This window comes from Anoplopoma fimbria, chromosome 12, assembly GCF_027596085.1.
Source record: "Anoplopoma fimbria isolate UVic2021 breed Golden Eagle Sablefish chromosome 12, Afim_UVic_2022, whole genome shotgun sequence".
In the NCBI taxonomy this organism is placed as follows: Eukaryota; Metazoa; Chordata; class Actinopteri; order Perciformes; family Anoplopomatidae; genus Anoplopoma; species Anoplopoma fimbria.
In genome coordinates, this window is record NC_072460.1 from 21,485,005 (window position 1) to 21,503,650 (window position 18,646).

An 18,646-nucleotide genomic window follows, 5' to 3' on the forward strand; every position below is an offset into this window, starting at 1 on the left:
CAGAGATTGACACAAGGGGTTACTCAAATCAATGCAAGGACAAGACAGGACAGGCCATTAGAAGTCTACTTAATTAAAAAGTAATTCCAATAAAAGGTATACCATTGGCTTAAATCTGACATCTCCCTTTATTCATCTATTCCTCAACTGGGAATTCAACTGAACTTGTTACCCTGCTTCTTTGTTTAAGATTGAGTGTTTAAAATATCTGCAGATGAGAAGACTGAACAGAAATCGGTTTGTCATTCATTTGGTCTGGAATGCGCAATGTCATAACACAACACAAGCGAAGGACAAACCTGTTGAACAAACCTTTCATATTATTATGAAGCTGAACAGCTATACATACAGTATATCATTAGTATCAGTAAGTAAATGTTTGAATATGTGGCATGACTTGAAGTTAACACTTAGTGATAAAAATGAAAAAGTATGCTGAAGTTCAGAAACACACACGTATCTATAAAACAAGTAGGACCGAAGTGAGATTACACACAGCCCAGCCCTTCCTGATCAGTCTGTGCCATTGAAAGAGAAACACTGACTGTCAGTGACACTGCACATATATACAGTACATATGTATATTATTTTTATAGTTTTCACATCTTTATATATAATTTTATTAATTTGTTTGTTAAATACATATTTCTTCAGTTGAAAACGAGTGGACATGTAAAAATCTCCTTGAAAAAGTTCTCTTTTAAAGTTCAAATCTTGTTTTTCATGCCTAAAGAGCAATAAAAACACTTGGTAAAAAAATCCTGACTGAGGTTGTCATAATTCATGCATGAAAGGGTTAAAAAAAATAATAATGAAAACCTTTTTTTCCCCCTGGGTCTCAGGAGGACATATAAACACGGGTATTCAAAGAACTTCAAAGCTACGAGGACTGTGCAAATCTATTCAACACTTGTGACCTCGCTGGACTGACTGATAGTGAAAGTTTTCTAACTGAGTTGTTGGTATGATTTGGACTGTTTATTGTGTGATCTTGCTGGACATTTTTTAGATTCCCTGGCGTAATATGAATTACATTTTTGTTTGCTGTTTGTATGTGTCTGTGTTTTATATGTATGAACAAATGTCTCAATAAAGTTATTGAAGGCAATGATGAAAAACCGGACAGGAGGAAATAAGAGTTCATTCTTCTCGACAAGGTGTGAATGAGGAAACCATGAACTTTATTTAGGGAGGAGGAAGCAGAGTAATAAAATGAGGACGAAAAAATAATAAACAATTATTTTGTTTATTCTTTAGAATCATAATAATCAGAAACTGTACAAGGAAGTGATAGCTGAGGGACAGTAAACACAATGCAACAGTATAAGATATAATAAAAAAATAGAAAATATTAAAATTTACAATAAAATACGGTAACCAAACAAACAAAAAAGAGTACATAAATACAAGTATATTGAATTATTACATTTGATCTCAGTTATTGTCTATGTTTCCTTATACAATAAACATTTAACAAAAAAATAATTCAAAGAAAATGAAAGATGTTTAAAAGTAAAGTGCTCGTGCTCATCTATCTATATCCAGTGGTGGAAAAAGTACATCCATTGTTTAAGTAAAAATAGCCTACTAAAATACAAGTCCAGAATTCACAATCGTACCTAAAGTATATAAGATAAAAGTAGGCTACTCAATGTGCAATAAATAGTGGAGTATTTCAGTCTTGGTTGATTTGGAAAATCTATTTGAGAGAAAACAACTGAATTGTGCTTAGAGTTGAACAGTCTTGAGTTTTTGATATATGAGCTTCAAGTTTTCAGAATTGTGTGCATAGTTCCATTTTTTACCCCCATGTCATTCCCAAAGACTGGTTCGGGATCGTGGTAGGTTGCAGGAGATTTAAATAAATTTGCAGAATTGCTGTCATTGTCCTTTATTTAACATCACTATCTACAGTACACCTCTGAGCCACATTAGGGAACTTGAATGTTTGTATTTTCTCATAATTGTAGCCTACTTATAACATTTAATCTAATAATACACTTTCAAAACTCACAAACCATTGTGACCCAATTCACAACGGCTTTATCTATAGATCTTGAGAAGAACGAATTTTGTGCTTAAATGAATGTCACATTTTTGTTTTATGCATGTGTTATTGAAAACATACACGTTAAATACTTTATAAATGAACCCAAATAAATGCATTTAGGAGGGTTGAACAGGGTTTTCTTTTTTATACAACAATAAGAATGTAGGCTAGCCTTTCATATTAGATTCAGTGTTGTAAGCAGGCTAAATTTATCAGAATAATATGGATATTCAGGCTTCGTCGTGTGGCTTAAAGGTGAACTACAGATAAAAAATATTAAATAAGACAACTTATTACAAAAGAAATACTGCTTATGTGTTAAGTGACCCGATTAAAATCTCCTGTTACCAAGTCCATGAAGGATTGACTCAAAATAAACCAAAGCACCCATGTTAACAGAAATGAAGGAACATATCACACAGTGCAACAGTGAGGCTCACTGATGTGTTTTAAATAGGAATATTATCAAGCTTTGGCTAAACAAGCAATACGTATGGGTAGTATAGGATTATTGTTGGTTATGGACTTTTAATGGGATTTGTTGACCTTAAAGAAAATGATGAAACTCATCCTTTTTTATACGCACATACCCAAATGCACATTGAAAGAAAGAGTTATTAGTCAGTGTAATGATTCCTCCTGTTGATAGTGGCTGTAAAGAGGCGAAGCTAATATGAAGCTTAATCAGTCTGAGTTAACCAAATCCCGAGGTTGTCTTCTATGCAGATACAAAATTCCCTCTTTGTGTTTAGCGTTTTCTGTCTGAGTTGTTGCAAAAGGATATATTACAAAAGATCGTAAGATGTCACTTGATTTGGTGAATTGACTGCTGAAGGCTCCGTTTAGCTTCGGCTGAACTTCAACATGCATTTTTGTACATAACAAAGACTGGATTCATTCCCCATCTTTTCCCCAAATTTGAGCTGCACTATGAAGAATTCCGTCACAGCCAGTATTAACAATTACAGGGGCGATTAAGAGATATGATAAAATAAGATTATCCCTTATTAGTCTTGCAGCGGGGGAATTTACAGGGTCACGGCAGCGAAGTTGATAGTGCAAGAAACATCTGTGAAAAACTGCAGGGGAAAGCTCAACGCTGAGCAGAAGTTGCTGTTAACAAGCTGCCACTTGTGAGCCTCCATTATACATAGAGCATGTGACAATTGTGTTAAGATATATAAACAAGAAAAACATTAATGATAATTGTCCACATATATAAAATCCATGACTATTGTCAGATGAAGACCCAGCTTTGGTTGACTTGGCTGGATTTGCAGGTTGTCACAATCACTTTTCCATTTGTTACTGTCAAACACTTCCCTGTTGACAGGTTCTTCAGTTTCTTTGTCTGTAAACAACAACAACAATGTAAACTCTAAGAGGAATGCATTCAGATTAAGAAACTGTAAAAAAGACATTAGAGGTGGAGAGACAGAATGATGAAATGGAGAAGTGGTCCCCTGTGCAGCTTTAGACGGTGTTGTAACAGGAGTTGCTGCAGAGTTTGAGCTGATGTAGAAATATATATGTCGTACCTGTGTGTAGATCCACACTTGCTCGGGCGCTGCTTCAGTTACTTTTCCCTTCAAGCGACAGAAGTCAACCGACACTTGTGCTCCTCTAGGGGTTGCATGTAAACACATCACATTGCGGACGCTGAGCCGTACCTCTTTCTGTGATGTGTACTCAAAATACTACAAAGACACACAGAACAAATGGTGTTTCTCAGATGGGTAAAATATTCCCTAATACCATTACTGTCCATACATTTTAAACTGTAGGTTTCTATGTTCTTCTAAAAAAGAGTTTCACAGCCTTTTTGCTTGCAAGCCCCTAAAATAAAGTGAACATGAGACCGCTCATCACAGGATATTTTACTCAGTGTGGAAACAGTTTCAACAGAGGGATTCTTTGGTTTTAGATTGCTGCATTTGAAGGGTTTTTGGATCCCTGAAAAGCTGAAATGATCACATATTTGAACAAGAAAAGTGCACAAAATTGGGGAAAAATAAACTAAACTTTTTCTGGCACAAAACACAATTTCTTATCCCTTTGTTTGTTCAGTTTTTCTGACTCACCAGGTTAAGAGGCCCTGTTCAAACAGACTTTAGCATACCTGTGCTACACCTTTATCTCTACATTTGAGCTCTGGAACAGGCTCCCAATGCTTTGTTCTGATCTTCAAATGCAGGCAGCACTTCCAACCCACGTTTTCCAACTGTAAAAAAAATAATAATACACTAACTGGACAGCCAACAGTCTGAATGTCCATCTAATTCAACTTTTGGCTTCAGATTTATGCTCTGTAAAAAACAAGAAAACAACCGGTTTTGTTTTGTGGGTGGATTCAAAATGAAGACATTAATGAATGATTTATAATAATGTTATTTATGTCAACAACCTTTGAATATCACTTATATTTTTTGCATATAAAATTACCCAAATAAGCACACGTGTGTGTTTTCGAAAATACAAACTGTAACATTCCATTGAAGATAATAAAATGTTGATAAATTATAAATTATTTCACCTGTCCGTATTTGACCGGCCTGATGTCAGGCACGTAGGCGTTTGGATAAATGTTGTTCAGGTACCACGAGAAGTTCTTGCACTTTAATCTCTCCCTGAGTTTCAGACGTTCAGAAACGTCTCCAAATAAATTCTGAGGGGAAAATGACACTTGTGAGGCACAACCTCCTACATCTTAAATATAATCCTGACTAACTTCCTGTTTTATGAAAATAATGTGCCTTTGAACTTACCTGTTGAAAAATTGAATCAGCCCTTCGGTTTGAACGATAGAAGACAAATTTGTAGTCGTCCATCCAGACCTCAGCCAGCCGGACCAGGTTGTGACTGATCATAAATTGTCCGTTGGGGAAGGTGTGAGGGCTCTTTTTGCGGAAAATGTGCCCCACAACAGAGCATGGAATAATTTCCAGCTGACCTCCACATTGCCAGACCTACAGTGGAGAGGAAAAATGGCACAAGGTAAGACTGAAGCTGTTAACATTTTAAAAGCATATAAATAATGAAAAAACATTGACAACCTCTTACCCTGAAGGACATTTCCAAATTCTCACCTCCCCAAAACTCCATCTGGTCATCGTAAGTCCCGATATGCTCGAAGTATGATTTAGATACAGAGAACAGGCCACCAGCAAAAGTAGGAGTTCTACAGAACCAGACACAAATCAATCAATACCAATGACCATAACTGATATCATTTAAATGATCAGTTTGGGAAATACTCTTATTTGCTTTTCTTCATAGAGTTAGGTGAGAAAACCAACACCACTCTCAATTTTGTACAAACATGTAGCTGTAGCCATTAACTGGTTAGCTTATAGTCATTCATTTATTTCTGTGACATGCCAAACATTTGGCCCACTATATTTCATTAATAGTTTGTTCTAACATTTACAAAGCATATGGGGGGAAAAAACTAAACAGAGAACAAAAAAACAAATCAAAAGCCGAAAGAATAGCTAGCTTAGCAAAAAATACTGGGAACCGGGGGAAACAGCTAGCCTGGCTTTGTCTAAAGGAAATAAATCTCTAAAACATTATCTTGTATGTTTAATCTGTTCAAAGCCAAAGTGTCAAAATGAAGATTAAGGAAGTTATTGCTGCCGGCCAAGAAAAGCACCTCCATATAACCCCTTTAACCTGTAATTTTAACTAAATTTCAGACTTAAAAAGGTATCAGCCTTCTCATCTAACTCCTATAGGAAGAAAACAAATGTGCATAATTCTCAAAATGTCAAACTCTCCTAAAACAGATAATTTGGTTGCCAGCATAGTAAAACTTTTCAACACATTTCAAGGTAATTTTTGTGAAATTAACTATGAACATGAATGATCTGCATCTGATAATCCTAGTCATAATTACGATTACTCCAAAAATCAAGTCTGCAGTCATCCAGTTTGCATGATTGTCAGTACACTATGTGTTTCTGATGCAGATCTGATTCAGATTAATCATTTCAATTAAGAGGGTACAAGGAGGATTGTGCAGCCTTGACAGAGATGTGTGTATGTAATCTCGTTCCTACCTGATGGGTTGTGTTTCATTCGTCCTTCCATTTTCCTCCTCTTTGGGGACAACCTCCCATCCAAAATGGAGAATCCATTCAAAATTCCCTCGAGTATGATAACCCAGTTCAGGGACTGGTTTTTGGAACTTTAGGTTATTTTGGTCAATAGCGGTGATTTTCGGGCTCACCACAGCAGCAGGCTGCTCCCCAATCCGAGCCAGGAGAGGCTCCAGCCATCCGGGAAAACATTCACCTACACGGGAATGTAGGAGATAGGAATCAGTAAAAATAGTTTTCACAATCAGAGGTGTAGCTAGGAAGTTATTGGTCCAATGTGATGACTGTAGGCCCCCGGATAGTTTTCACTAGTTCCCTTTCCACCATTTATATTCTACTCTGTGCCTCAGAGAAACAAAACACCAGATATTCATTTAAGGGACTACCAGCAATATTTTTGACCAACAGTTTAAAACAACCAACTTAATCCTGCATGAAAAAGATGTCAAGAATTGCATTATGGGTAGGGCTGTGTATCAGTGTTTGATACTTTTAAGGTATCTGCCGAAATAACACAAATTTCTCGAGTCAAACGATAACATTTGATAATTTTTGTTCCCGGATCTAGAAAAAAAATGATTTCATTGATTTGTATGGTTTTGCATGCAGCCAATCACCACAAGCGTTCTACGATTTAATGCAACGTGTGGTGAAAAATAAATGTGGTGATGGTGGCATTTTATGCAGCTGAATGAATTCCATTCACATGAAGGGTATCAAATGAATTAGAAAAAAAAGGTACTCCATTTGTATTGTTGTAACTTGAAGGGTACTGGTGTTGCTACTGGTATCACCAATTATTTAAATGATACCCAGCCCTAAATATGGAACACATACAGTGGGAATCCAGGAAGGTGAGGACCTCTCCTCGTGCAGCCTGCCATCCCATCAGTCTGGCAGTGATCAGGCCTTTTCTCTCCCTCTGACGTAAAACACGCACTATATTCAGCTGCCGCACATAGTCATCCAGACGAGACTTCAGGTGATCTAAAGAGAGAGGAGACAGCCAGTAAATTAGGGGAAGGCAGTTAAAATACAATTATTTTTAAAGCGTTTTAGTGTTAGTGTTAGTTTAGTTTTATGAGTGACTTATTTTAAGTGATCATATGACCCTTTGCTCATGTTCAAATATTAATCAAAGCAGCTTTGAGTAAAAATACTTCAATTGAATATGTCTACCCTGCTATATTTCAGAGGGAAATATTTAACTTTTTGCTCCACAACAACTATTAACTTTACTTTAATTACAATAATAGTAAATAAGGAATTTAAAAAATAGAATTTTCCCTACATAACATGTGATAAGCTAATCACATACCAATATCATGTACATTATTACTTCTCATTTAGTATTTGACTGAAATTTATTGTTATTCTATAAGACAATGGTGTTACTTCTTATACACCTTATATTTATTACACTTTTTTTTATTCTTGTGTTTTTGTAATTTAATATCACTTCTGTAATTTTATAGACTTTATATTTAATACTCTATTTTTCTTCTACTTTTTTGTAATTTTTGATCAATCTTTGCCACAAGAGATTTCTTTAGGAAAGAAATTCTCTCATATTTTATTAAATGACACAAAGGTACAGATTAAATTCGCTAATATTCAGCAAAATAATTCTAATTAGTTCCTTTTTACCCAATTACAACAATAAAATGTTACTATAAAAATTATCTAATAATAAATACTGAAAATGCATTTAGCCATGTAGTATTGCCACTTTTACTTCAAGTGAAGGACTTCATCCACCACTGCATGAATGGAAAGTTTGTATTTTGTGATTTTGATACAATAAGAACACAAATACATGCTTCTTCTCATTTGGATAAGATGCATATTCACGTGCAGCATCGTGAAGACACTCACCATCCGTGCTGGCGTCATCCACCAGTAGGATCTCTGTGAGCAGGGCTGCAGGCGCTGTGTGCAGGACGCTGTAGACCGTCCTCAGCAGGGTGGACCAGGCCTCATTGTGGAACACTATGATCACGCTGGTGGTCGGGAGGCCGGGACAACGCTGAAACCTCTGTTCCACGCAACTGTCAGAGCCAAAAATGAAAGTTAACAGGTGTCAGATGTGTAACTGGATCTACACTAGTGTTGAAACGTTTGGGATCACCGTAGAAGGACTGTTCTGTATGCTTTTAATGAAAAATAGTTCAAACAGTATTCTCCCCTGTCATGCAACACTGAAGGGACAACGACTAAATGGAAGTTTTAATCACTTAATTATTCTTTGTTTGGGGCCAAACTATTTGAAATGTAAATAATACACGAGGAAAAAGGACAGAAGAAATACTTCAACATCACAGGTGATTCCAAACTTTTGAACGGCAGTATACAGCCTCTCCAGAATCACAAGTCATCCATCAGTGACCTTCTACCGGGACAATGAACAATGGGTACGCTCACTCTGGATGACGTGTATCTTCCCCCAGATCACGGTGCAGGGAAATTCGGTCACTGGCAAACTGGTTGAACTGGTTCTTCTTAAACTCATCTAACTTCTCTCTGCGTTCCTCAGGAGTCAGTCGACGTATCCCGAACGGTTTGCCACTTGCACCTGGTGCTCTGGGATCTTGGGGAGGCCGCTGAAGGTGAGGCCTGAGCTCCTCTTCAGTGTAAAAGCCAGTCCGACATGTGGAGCCTGACAACGGGTCGACAGGTCCGAGGGCGGATCCTCTGAGTTTCACCACACCTGTCACAGGTGGGCGTGATGTTTGTGGCAATGCTGTGTTGTTTGTGTAGTATATAATGAAAAGTATGATCAACAAACAGGAAGCTGCAACCATAAGTAGAAAGGCGAGTCGACAGTAAAGTAACCGCATGGTATGCACAGGAGAGGACTGACCTAAAACAAAGAAGAAAAGAGACCATAAAAAATACATCAATACAGAAAGCATAAAAAATATTTATAAAAGCAATGAATCTGAAATCTCTAAACTGATACTAAAGCACTATACCTGCACTTTTGATAACAAGGATATTTTCTTTAGTTGTTATTTCTGAATGGCTTTATGTCCAGGGGTGCAGGAAGTTTTGAAGTTCTTGCAGGAACAACTACTCAAACCTTCATCATTTCATATTTTTCTCCTCCTACCTCCAGCGTCAATCATCCCTCAACATTTGCATTCAATTTGTTTAACACCTGTATAATGCATTGCAGATAATAATTCATACATCATACTACCAACTGGGTTTCCCACTTACCCCAGAGGTATATACTGTATATATTTATATTTTTAACTGCGGTTTCTTTCCTTTGTTATTGTTTCGAGAATAAATAAATGAACAGTTTGCTATGATAGCTGTTTCGTACAGTAGTTTATTCAGACGGTAGCGTGTTATATGTAGTATGTTTTATGTAGTGTGTATGTTAAATGTGTTGGCAGGATGAGGGTTAAATGGTGCAAGTGTAGCAGAATAATCTGAGAAAATTGACAATAATTTGAAAATCATAAACAATTTTGTTTTAAATGAGAATAAAAATACAACTAAATTCATCCAGTTTACACTCACTCTCTGTGTAAAGGAAGCACAGCTACACACAGGTATGCCAGCAGAGTTACATGAGTTAAACACACACACAATTTATTTTGTTTGTTTTACTTGGTAGATTTTGGCAACAAACAACTGCCTGCCCGGAACCCACAGCAATCTCTATCAGACAATCAGCTACAGAAGAAGTTGAAGTTTGCAATCAAGTAAAAGAAGACAGCAAACACGGATTACAAAGTGCATGTCTGAGCCTGGCACAAACATGCACACACTGGAACTATTATGAGCCATTTCTGAGCAATCTAGGATGGCACTGACAATGGTGCATTCACGTGCTCCTCAGAAGGTCGTATTTCCCGGTTGAGGAATTTGTTCTTTGGACTTCGCTGCGCTCCTGAGCTTTAAGTTGTAATGTAGAAACGACATGGACGCTATAAAGAACAGGTGTTGTTTTTGTTAATGCTTAAACAACACGTTAGCTGATTTTGAGTTATTGTTCTGACTTGAGGAGGCGTTTGAGTAAATGTTATCAGTTGGAAACAGATTTTTCCGATTATTCTGAAGAAACGCGAATCTCGCAATGTTAACGAAAGTAAAACATATTGTAATGCGGGTTATTTATAAAAAATAAAAAGACATACAGAACTAAAAACATAACCTTATTGGCGGGGATAACTAACTTTACAAGCTACAAATTTAAAAACTTTAAGATATTTGACAATGTAGTAACATTTGACATGGAATCACTTTGAAATTATTAAAAAAAAACGATTTTAATAATAATAATAATTTTATATAGCGCTTTTCTAGATACCCAAAGACTTTGAATCAGTACTTACTGTACTTTGGCTGCAGATGAACGAGCCCCTCCACCTGTGTCCTCTTTTCTTATGCCTGCAGGCAAACCTTCAGTCATGAAGAGAAATCTGTTTCTGTTTTTTATGTAACCCTTCATAGCTCAGTTGGTCATGTTTCCAGTCAACACAGCCAAGGAAGGCAACAACTGATCAAACCAGTTTGAATCAATGGTGCTTGTGAACTAAATCCAAAGCTGTGATAAACAAGGACACCCCACATTCCATGTTCACATTAATGTTTAGATATCTAAGGGACATGGAGAGAAAACTAAAATTAAGATTTCTGCGAGATCCTGCAGAAATGTCTTAGAAGATGTCAGCTTCAACCACGGATTAGTGCCTAAAATATTTTAAAAATATGCACAAAAAACTCAGTTGTAGCCCATTCCCTGGTGGAATAGCCGTCGGTCCTAGCTTGGTTAGTTAAGCTTCCATCTCAGGCCCACTTCCTCTTGACTCCACGCTTCCCTCTCCGATGTTGATGACTGTTTTCTGTCATATGCCAAATGTGCTCCAGTAATAAAGAAGAAAATGTAGTAAAATTCATTGGAGCTACTGCCGCTTCCATAGCTGTTTGTTTATTCCAATTACTGTGGTTAACGCAGGAAAGTCAGTGGGCCTATAGCAGTGTGCATTGATTTATGAATGAATGTTGGTGATTCTAAAAGGATAAGGGGGGAAGTAGATAGGGAACTGAAGAAAGGAGACTGGACAGGAGCAAAGCAAAAGGATCTCAGTGCAGGAGGATGGCCAGATGTGCAGAGCCGCTCAGGAGGTCGACCAGGAGACAGGACCAAAGAGTGAAACCCTTCTGGAGGCCGGTTTGGAGACTTGATATCTGGATAAATGGCTGGCACCAGAAGATTTGGCTCCATCAGGAGGAAGTAAGCCAGGGCATCAATGAGGGCCATTGACTTAAGGAAAACATACTGGAACGTGGCGTTGGAGACTTGGGGCCAGGGAGGACAGCCGGCAACTGATGACCCGGCTGTAGGTAGGACCAGTGGAGTGCTGAACAGGAACAGGAGGTTGCTTATGCACAGCAGGAACAGGAGGGTGGTGCGGTCAAACAGGAACAGGAAGTTGCTGTGGCCCAGCGGGAGCAGGTGTAGGACAGACCGCCTACAAAACCAGTTGAGCAGGTTTTGACCTGAGACAGAACAGCATGTGGAGCAGGTGTCGGCCACACCCCCAACAGGACAAGTGGAGATGTGTGATGAATACGTTTACCAAGATCTTACAAGTGTATTTTGTTTTTCCCTTCCATGTCCCTTTCTAGGCTAGATTTCCAAGTGGCAGCCAAAACAGAAATGTCAACATGTGTGAATGGTGGCATCATCTATTTAATATTGATATTTTCTTACTATTTATGTGAAAATCTATGGGAGAACTAGGAAGCAAAATGACGTCTGGCTATTCGGAACACAACCAACTGAACACACAGAACGTTATTGCTGTGGTAACGGTTGGATGACGTGAAATAACTCAAAACAAAAAAAAAGACAAAAACAGTAGAGTGACGATAACTTATGCTATGTGTTGTTGAAAAACATACAAAAGTGTGTTTCTTTCCGTTTTATTTGTTTGTTTATTTATGTATTTATTTCTATTTTAATTTAATTTTCAATGTTTCCCTCAAAGTCTTGTTGCCATGGTGACACCTAAACCAACAGTTGTGATTTATTTAGCTACAGGTTGTCTGTCTGTCTCTCTACCTTTCTGTGTCTCGGTTGCAACCTTGTTTAACGGAGTGGGAGTTACGTTTCCACACCATGGCCTTCTTCGGTGTAACACACCTGGGTTATCAAAACCCGATAGGTGATAAAATGATAGTGAATCCCAGAGCAGCGTCTCATCCCCGGGGTAAGAGGAGCTGGACTTTGCTGGCTAGTGACTGATGGCTTCTCATTGTGTTTCGTAAGCCCAGAGCAGAATAGTGTTTTCTTATGAGCTGGCAGGCTGCTGTTTGTTGCCCTCCAGGGCCTTCACAACAGGTTGTAGACTTTAATCCAACTAAAATGTTACTCATATATTTAGCTTTATTTAATCAGGTAGTTTCAAGATCTGTGTTTAGAGAGAACTGAGAACAAGAACTATTTAAAGCCAGACAAGCAGCATGGTGGAGTATAACAAGTACATTTACTCAAGTATTATTTTAGAGTTTGAGTTACAGTTACTTTATTGGAGTATTTGAATTTATGCTACTTCATTCATTTCATTTTGATGGCAAATATTGTACTTTTTACACTGCATGTTTGATACCTTTATTTTGTAGTTACTTTGCAGATTTGAATTATATATTTAAATTTTTTGTATAAATGACTTCATTATAGGTTAAGCTACCCAGCAGTACATAAAATAATTACAATTAGCTCACGTTTACCAATTGCAACATTAAAGCATATTAATGCATCACTAATTATAATCCAGTAACATTATTTATATATATATATTTCTGCGTTCTCTTGTATAAAATGGGACTATATGGCACAAACAAACATCAAATACTAGGACTCTGTCTTCAAATGCATGTCTTTAGAACTCCTAATTTTGTATCGAACATGTTATATTTTAGCACTTTTTTGAAATCTCAAGCAATACACTCATAGTGAAACACAAGGTAAACTTTAACTTGAGTCTGGTGTGTCTTTCATAATAGCGAATTAAGAACAATTATTATTGTAATTAAATGAATGATCAGTCCATACTATTGTGACGTATATCTATACAGATGTTGGGAACATCAGATCAGGACCGCCTCCATCTCTTCAAGAACATCAGGGACCCCTCAGATGTACAGACACATGCAACGTTTACCACCAGCCTCTTCTCTACAGCGTTGACTTACACCATGGGAGCCATGAGCGATACAAAGAGATGGTCAAACGGGTCCAAACACCCAGATGTGAGTATAAATAGAAAAGAGACATAAAGGGTCGGATGGACTACGTAGGATCCAAACCACAGCTGTATTCCTGGTGACAACTTTCTGTCTCCTCTCTTGTCCAGCCCCTAACCAGCTGTACACAATGCCTCTAACGGACGGCCAGCAGTATGGATGGATGGTGTCCAGGAGTCCTGAACCATGGACCCAAGTCAAACGGTTTCCCGAAAGCACAGTGAGATGACAAAGTAGGTGACATTTCCAAATCTCATATTCATTTTTTTTTTGCACATATAAGGTAGATCTCTGTAAATGTAATCCACGTGTTGCTTTCACAGGTTTGTTAAAGAAATGTCAGCAACCGACCGGGAGTTCAGCCTATTCTGACAGCCTGTCTTCTTCAGTTATTACACACAAACACACCAGTGGCAGCATTAGTTTTGATGTGAAGTTCTTAAATTAAATGGTTGGCAGATACACTTTTTATTTTTTGGCGTTTTTTATGAGTAACTGACACTGTAGAACAATACTTCTTAACCTTTTTAGCTCACAACTTTCATTAAGGAAGTGTGGAGGTGTAAATATACAAAACACAAATAATTAAAAATATGTTTCTGCATTTTTATATTAAGTCAATTACAAATACATTTTGAGATAAGCAGCAAACGTGCCACCTCTCAAGGGGTTCAGATCTGCTGGTCAGGACCACTGTAGTGGTCTTTACAGAGAGTAGACTTGTAATGCCCTCTAGAGGAGATCAAAATAATTACTTCTGAATTTCGAGAGATAATGATCTTCATTCGAGTTGTCAAAATCAAAGTTGAGTTTAGTAACTGGACCATGTGGAGTTCTTTACGTGATGCACAGCAGGTGACTCGAGGGACTAAAATCAGGAAACATAACATGGCTGGAAGATGATTGCTTAAATCTACAACCGGCAAAGAAAACATGTTTACATTATTCCTCCTGAAGAAATATTTCACAGATATTTCAGTGCAGAGGGATTTAACCCTAAAGGGGTCATGGATGGATACAGGCTGGTTTAATCGGGTCATTAGGGAGACACAGGAAGTCAAAGGAGGTCAGGACATTCTCAGTCTGCATTTTAACACTAGCTCTAACCCCTCAAATGTCCCAAAAATGACTTAATGGACTTCATTCAATTCTAGAAAAGTTGCACACAGAGTGCTGCAGTCTTATACTTACCACAACGTGTCTGTAGATGGTGCAAAGTGGCACTCAGTGATACTGCAGCTCTGCAACTGGATAATAAGGGTTTGGTCTGGGCTCTGTTTTTGGCTCTGTCCGAACCCCCCCCCAATGACTCCAAACAAGGTGGTGGCTCGGCAAAAAAAACTAATGTATTAACCAGTCTGCATTTTTCACAGTAAAAAGAGCGGCTGGTGAACAAGGCATCTCTTTTTTATGTTTCTTACGATAACTGTCATTTAAATGGCTTTTAACTATAAATAAATTATAATCTGTGAAATAAGTGAAACTTTGAGCTCAAAGATAGGATGTTGTTTCCAGTTACAATCATTATTGGTTTATAATAATGCATTCTTGTGTGTATATTGACAAGTAAACCACTTTCTAGTTCTTAAAATATAACATATAAAGTTAATGCATAATGTATGACGGGTGTCTGTTCCTTTAAGCCACAGGTTAAACCTATTTGCACTACAACTAACAACATTAGTAAACATGAAAAAGCAAAACAGCCATTGATTTTTTTTTATTATTTCTTTTCTTCAAGGGGAAATGTTATTTTTCTCTTTGTCATAGTCCTCAACTCTTCTTGTCCTTCGACTTTTGCAAAAAAACACTCCCCTTTCAACTCCTCCAACTCAGGGAAAAAATACAAATAAAACAAAAACAAAAAAAGGGAAGGAATCATCAGGCCTGAGCAAAACACTGTTTCAGTAGTATGGGGACAACCTTCCTCCCCTCTCCTGTCCCCCCCCCCCAAAAAAAAAAAAAAAAAAAAAAAAAAAAAAAACATCCCAAGAGTTAACAATCAACACAAGTCTATGGACAGCAATAGAAATAGAATACATACAATGCACATTTTTTATAAACTCATGTCCATTCTATAAACTCTTTGCTTATATGAATCACTCTTCATTGGTCACAGTTCACGTCATAGTTGGTGATCTCTATTACATTACTGTCCTCTGGTGCTCCCACCACGCCCCAAAAGGCCAAATATCGTTGCACAGGAGGGGGACCGATAGCACAAGGCTGCGTGAGCTGGCTTTGGTACAAACGTGATCAACTGTTGGTTGCCATTGTCGAGAGTGTTGGTCGGAAGAGCTAAAAATCAGGGCTGATTCTCCCAATTACAAAAGGTTGAAGCTGGAGAGACCGAGGTCGCTGCAACGATGAGAATGTTTACCGGAGATTATTCTCGACAAGCCCTTATCCCTTTTTTTATTTATCTCCGTCCAAACATCAGCAGTCCAGGCAGGGCAAGCAGGCACTGTTCCTGTTCGGTGATACTCTATGATTTGTTTTATATTAACTTAAGGCAATCAAACTCAGCTATTAGCACTTCTACTGAGTGTGTGTGGGGGGAAATAATACATTAAATATATGTATAGGTTTATTAATTCTGTCCTTTTCACATAGTGTAACACCAGGGATGTCGTTTGTTACTACTGAGAAGTGAATGTGTGGGAGGGAGAGGTCACCTTAAAGCCTGACATTACAATACTGCAGTAGTGGCATAAATAAAAAAACAAAAATAAAAAGCACAGTGAATCATCTGTATATGTGTGTGTTTACTGCTATGCTTACGTGAGCATACACCACTCGGGTTCTGCTGCAAAGGCAGCTAATGGTTATTACTTACTATACATGGTCACACCTCTCGCCAGTTGAAATACTGTAGTGTACATTAGGACTGAACAGCAGGATTCATTGGCCGCAGTTGATCAGTTGGTACCAGTGAGCTTGAGCTTTACAACTGGCATTTAACAAGAAAGCGTGCTGGTCTTTGATCCTTTTCATTGGAATGGAATCATCATAATAAGCATAATAATTAATCAGAATCATCATAATAATAATAATTATAATAATAATAATAATAATAACAACATTAAGAATATACAAATGATGGATACAGAAGTGATACAAAATACCCTACGTTAAAACAAAAACAAAAATGAAAAAACAAGATACCACAATCGGACATGCTTCAAAGCGGTTATGTTTGGCAAGAAAGCAGTTTTTGTTGTATCATAAAAACCTCACAGTGAAAATAGTTATGCCCCTTCAGGATTACAAAGCACAGTATTCAGTCAAAATCAATATATATATTTCTTTCCTTCATCTATTTCTTCTTCTTCATAGAAGAATCAGGCTGTGTGGTACCACTGCGTTGAAATCCGAGGTTTTTCCCCCCTGATGGCTCTGATTTTTAAGTTCCTTCATTTCTATGTGCACCAGAAAAAAATACTTCTCTGAAAGGGAAGGAGCAGTCGATGACGATATACTGTTGAGGCTGAAACCAGCTGCATACTGGCTGCTCAAGCTCTAACGAACCGATCTGACATGAAATGAGGATGAAGAGGATTTCCCAGCTGGAGCTACTTCTACTCCTCAGATATAAAATATAGATTTCAGATATCACCTTCTAATAACATCCGTAGTCGTCTTAAGTAATTTTGTTTAGAGGTTGAGGGCAACATCACGATTTAAAGTTAAAGTGATCAGCTCTTTGCTGCCTGAATGACAGATAAATTAATTGTACATATTTTTATGAAAACAATGAAGCAGCCTGTGCTGACAGCAGTTGGCCAAAAAAATCAGAGGCGGTGATCATTGCTGACTTCAGCGAGAACATATCAAACATGTCTTGCCTTGCTTTTAGTAAATACTTTAGTCTTTGGTCAATATATTCCTCCTCATTTTATACATATATTCATACACACACAAATATGCATGTACATACACACTTATGAACGTGTAATAAACTGGATATTTGTGCACGTATGTATTCACACTTTTTCATAAAGGACCTTTTGCACAAAACATCGAGTTCTAAATAAATAATTAATTCAGAAACAAAATATGAGTACCTGTTCATAATTCATGTGAAATAAAAAAATTACCCCGAAAGAAACCAAACAAATAAAAACCTCAGAGTAAAAATAAAAAGTAGCCTTATGTACAGCGTTAATCTTCTTTTGACACAGGCTAAAAGGCGTTGTTTTAAATAAACAGACTTTGCATCTTTCAAGAAGCCTGAGAGAGAGGCTAGACATGAGAAAAACACGTGTCCTTCAACATGTACGTGAGCCAAAATGGCTGTCGAACGAGAACATTTTCCTCTCATCAAGAACACTTTCCTTGTTGAAGTCTTTAAAAAGTTTGTTTTTCCTCTTTACTTGGGATTCAAGTGATGGCGTCTCTTAGTTTTTAAGCCATTAGCTCACACTGTGAGTCCTCGCTCAGCGGTGCCGTGTCTCTGAAGTGGGGATCGTCCCGGCGTTGCTGCTGCCGTGGCTGCTAACTGCTGGGTGGTCCCTCGTTCAGGAAGTAGGTTGTCATTTCACCTTTGCCTTTGACCTTAACCACCCCCCGATACTCCAGCACGTACCCTTTGTTTGCAAGCACCTGGTAGAGGTCTGTAGTCACCTGGGAGCAGAACGGCAAAGGGCACGATTATATGAAGCTGTAGAAATATTGATCTGATAAAATGAATGACCACGTTGTTCATCATTATTCTCTAGCTGCATCATCTTCAATTCAAATTTGACGGTGGAAGGTTACTAATTCAGCTCTTATGAAGCTTCAGTTTCTCTTATTTGTTGGGGTAGAAAAGCAAGTTTTGTTCCAAAAATAATGACAATAAAATCACCATTTAAAGCGTTTATAGTCAATATTGACACAAAGTCATTGGGACCAATTTCTATGAGAAATTTATCATCAAAATACATTTTCCTTATTTGCACAATATTTTCAGAGCAAGTTGGTTGCTTGGGAGGTGAAACAAGGCCAGTGACACTATGTGTTATTACTATTAGTTCTTGCAATAATCTACCAGGTAGTGGCCACTTTATTAGGTACACTCACAATCTAATGCAGTTCTGCTATTTAGTCTACTTTTTGTTTGGCGACACCTTATACATGGCTTGGCATCCATATTCTTCATAAATGTTGACAATCTGTGTTCAATTTTGTCATTATGATTGTCTATACTGTATTTTTTTTATATATGTTTTTTATATTTCTGTACTCACAATATGTA

At 37.6% G+C, this 18,646-nt stretch overlaps 3 protein-coding genes across 3 annotated transcripts in view; 1 reads left to right on the forward strand and 2 right to left on the reverse strand.

The window, feature by feature from the left end:
* Window positions 1-3,287: 3,287 nt before the first annotated feature.
* Window positions 3,288-12,285, reverse strand: LOC129099502 (polypeptide N-acetylgalactosaminyltransferase 6-like). Its single transcript, XM_054608756.1, has 12 exons — window positions 12,227-12,285; window positions 11,293-11,633; window positions 8,569-8,854; window positions 8,023-8,195; window positions 6,985-7,134; window positions 6,109-6,343; window positions 5,111-5,228; window positions 4,816-5,016; window positions 4,584-4,715; window positions 4,170-4,271; window positions 3,589-3,747; window positions 3,288-3,401 (listed from the first exon to the last, which is right to left on the reverse strand). The coding sequence occupies exons 1-12, from the start codon at window positions 12,283-12,285 to the stop codon at window positions 3,288-3,290; spliced, it is 2,070 nt and encodes a 689-aa protein (XP_054464731.1).
* Window positions 12,284-13,820, forward strand: LOC129099987 (testis-expressed protein 49-like). Its single transcript, XM_054609462.1, has 4 exons — window positions 12,284-12,374; window positions 13,243-13,416; window positions 13,521-13,643; window positions 13,734-13,820. Exons 1-3 carry the CDS (start codon window positions 12,284-12,286, stop codon window positions 13,637-13,639), a joined length of 384 nt encoding a protein of 127 aa, XP_054465437.1. The 3' UTR covers window positions 13,640-13,643; window positions 13,734-13,820.
* Window positions 13,821-15,403: 1,583 nt separating this feature from the next.
* The window catches only part of LOC129099971 (adenylate cyclase type 6-like), a 34,774-nt gene continuing 31,531 nt past the window's right edge, over window positions 15,404-18,646 (reverse strand). The window contains 1 exon segment of the mRNA XM_054609438.1: window positions 15,404-18,033. Coding sequence (XP_054465413.1) covers window positions 17,905-18,033 — 129 coding nt within the window. The 3' untranslated portion in view covers window positions 15,404-17,904.

What these genes read in the sequence shown, in the direction of transcription:
- LOC129099987 (XM_054609462.1), top strand. Translation starts at nt 12,284, where the DNA reads ATGGCCTTCTTCGGTGTAACACACCTGGGTTATCAAAACCCGATAGGT. An exon ending in AGCAGCGTCTCATCCCCGGG is followed by an intron (nt 12,375 to 13,242) that starts GTAAGAGGAGCT and finishes ATATCTATACAG; the next exon opens with ATGTTGGGAACATCAGATCA. An exon ending in ACGGGTCCAAACACCCAGAT is followed by an intron (nt 13,417 to 13,520) that starts GTGAGTATAAAT and finishes TCTCTTGTCCAG; the next exon opens with CCCCTAACCAGCTGTACACA.
- LOC129099502 (XM_054608756.1), bottom strand. Translation starts at nt 12,285, where the DNA reads ATGGTGTGGAAACGTAACTCCCACTCCGTTAAACAAGGTTGCAACCGA. An exon ending in GAAGATACACGTCATCCAGA is followed by an intron (nt 8,196 to 8,568) that starts GTGAGCGTACCC and finishes TGGCTCTGACAG; the next exon opens with TTGCGTGGAACAGAGGTTTC. An exon ending in GAGATAAAGGTGTAGCACAG is followed by an intron (nt 3,748 to 4,169) that starts GTATGCTAAAGT and finishes GTGTCTTTGTAG; the next exon opens with TATTTTGAGTACACATCACA.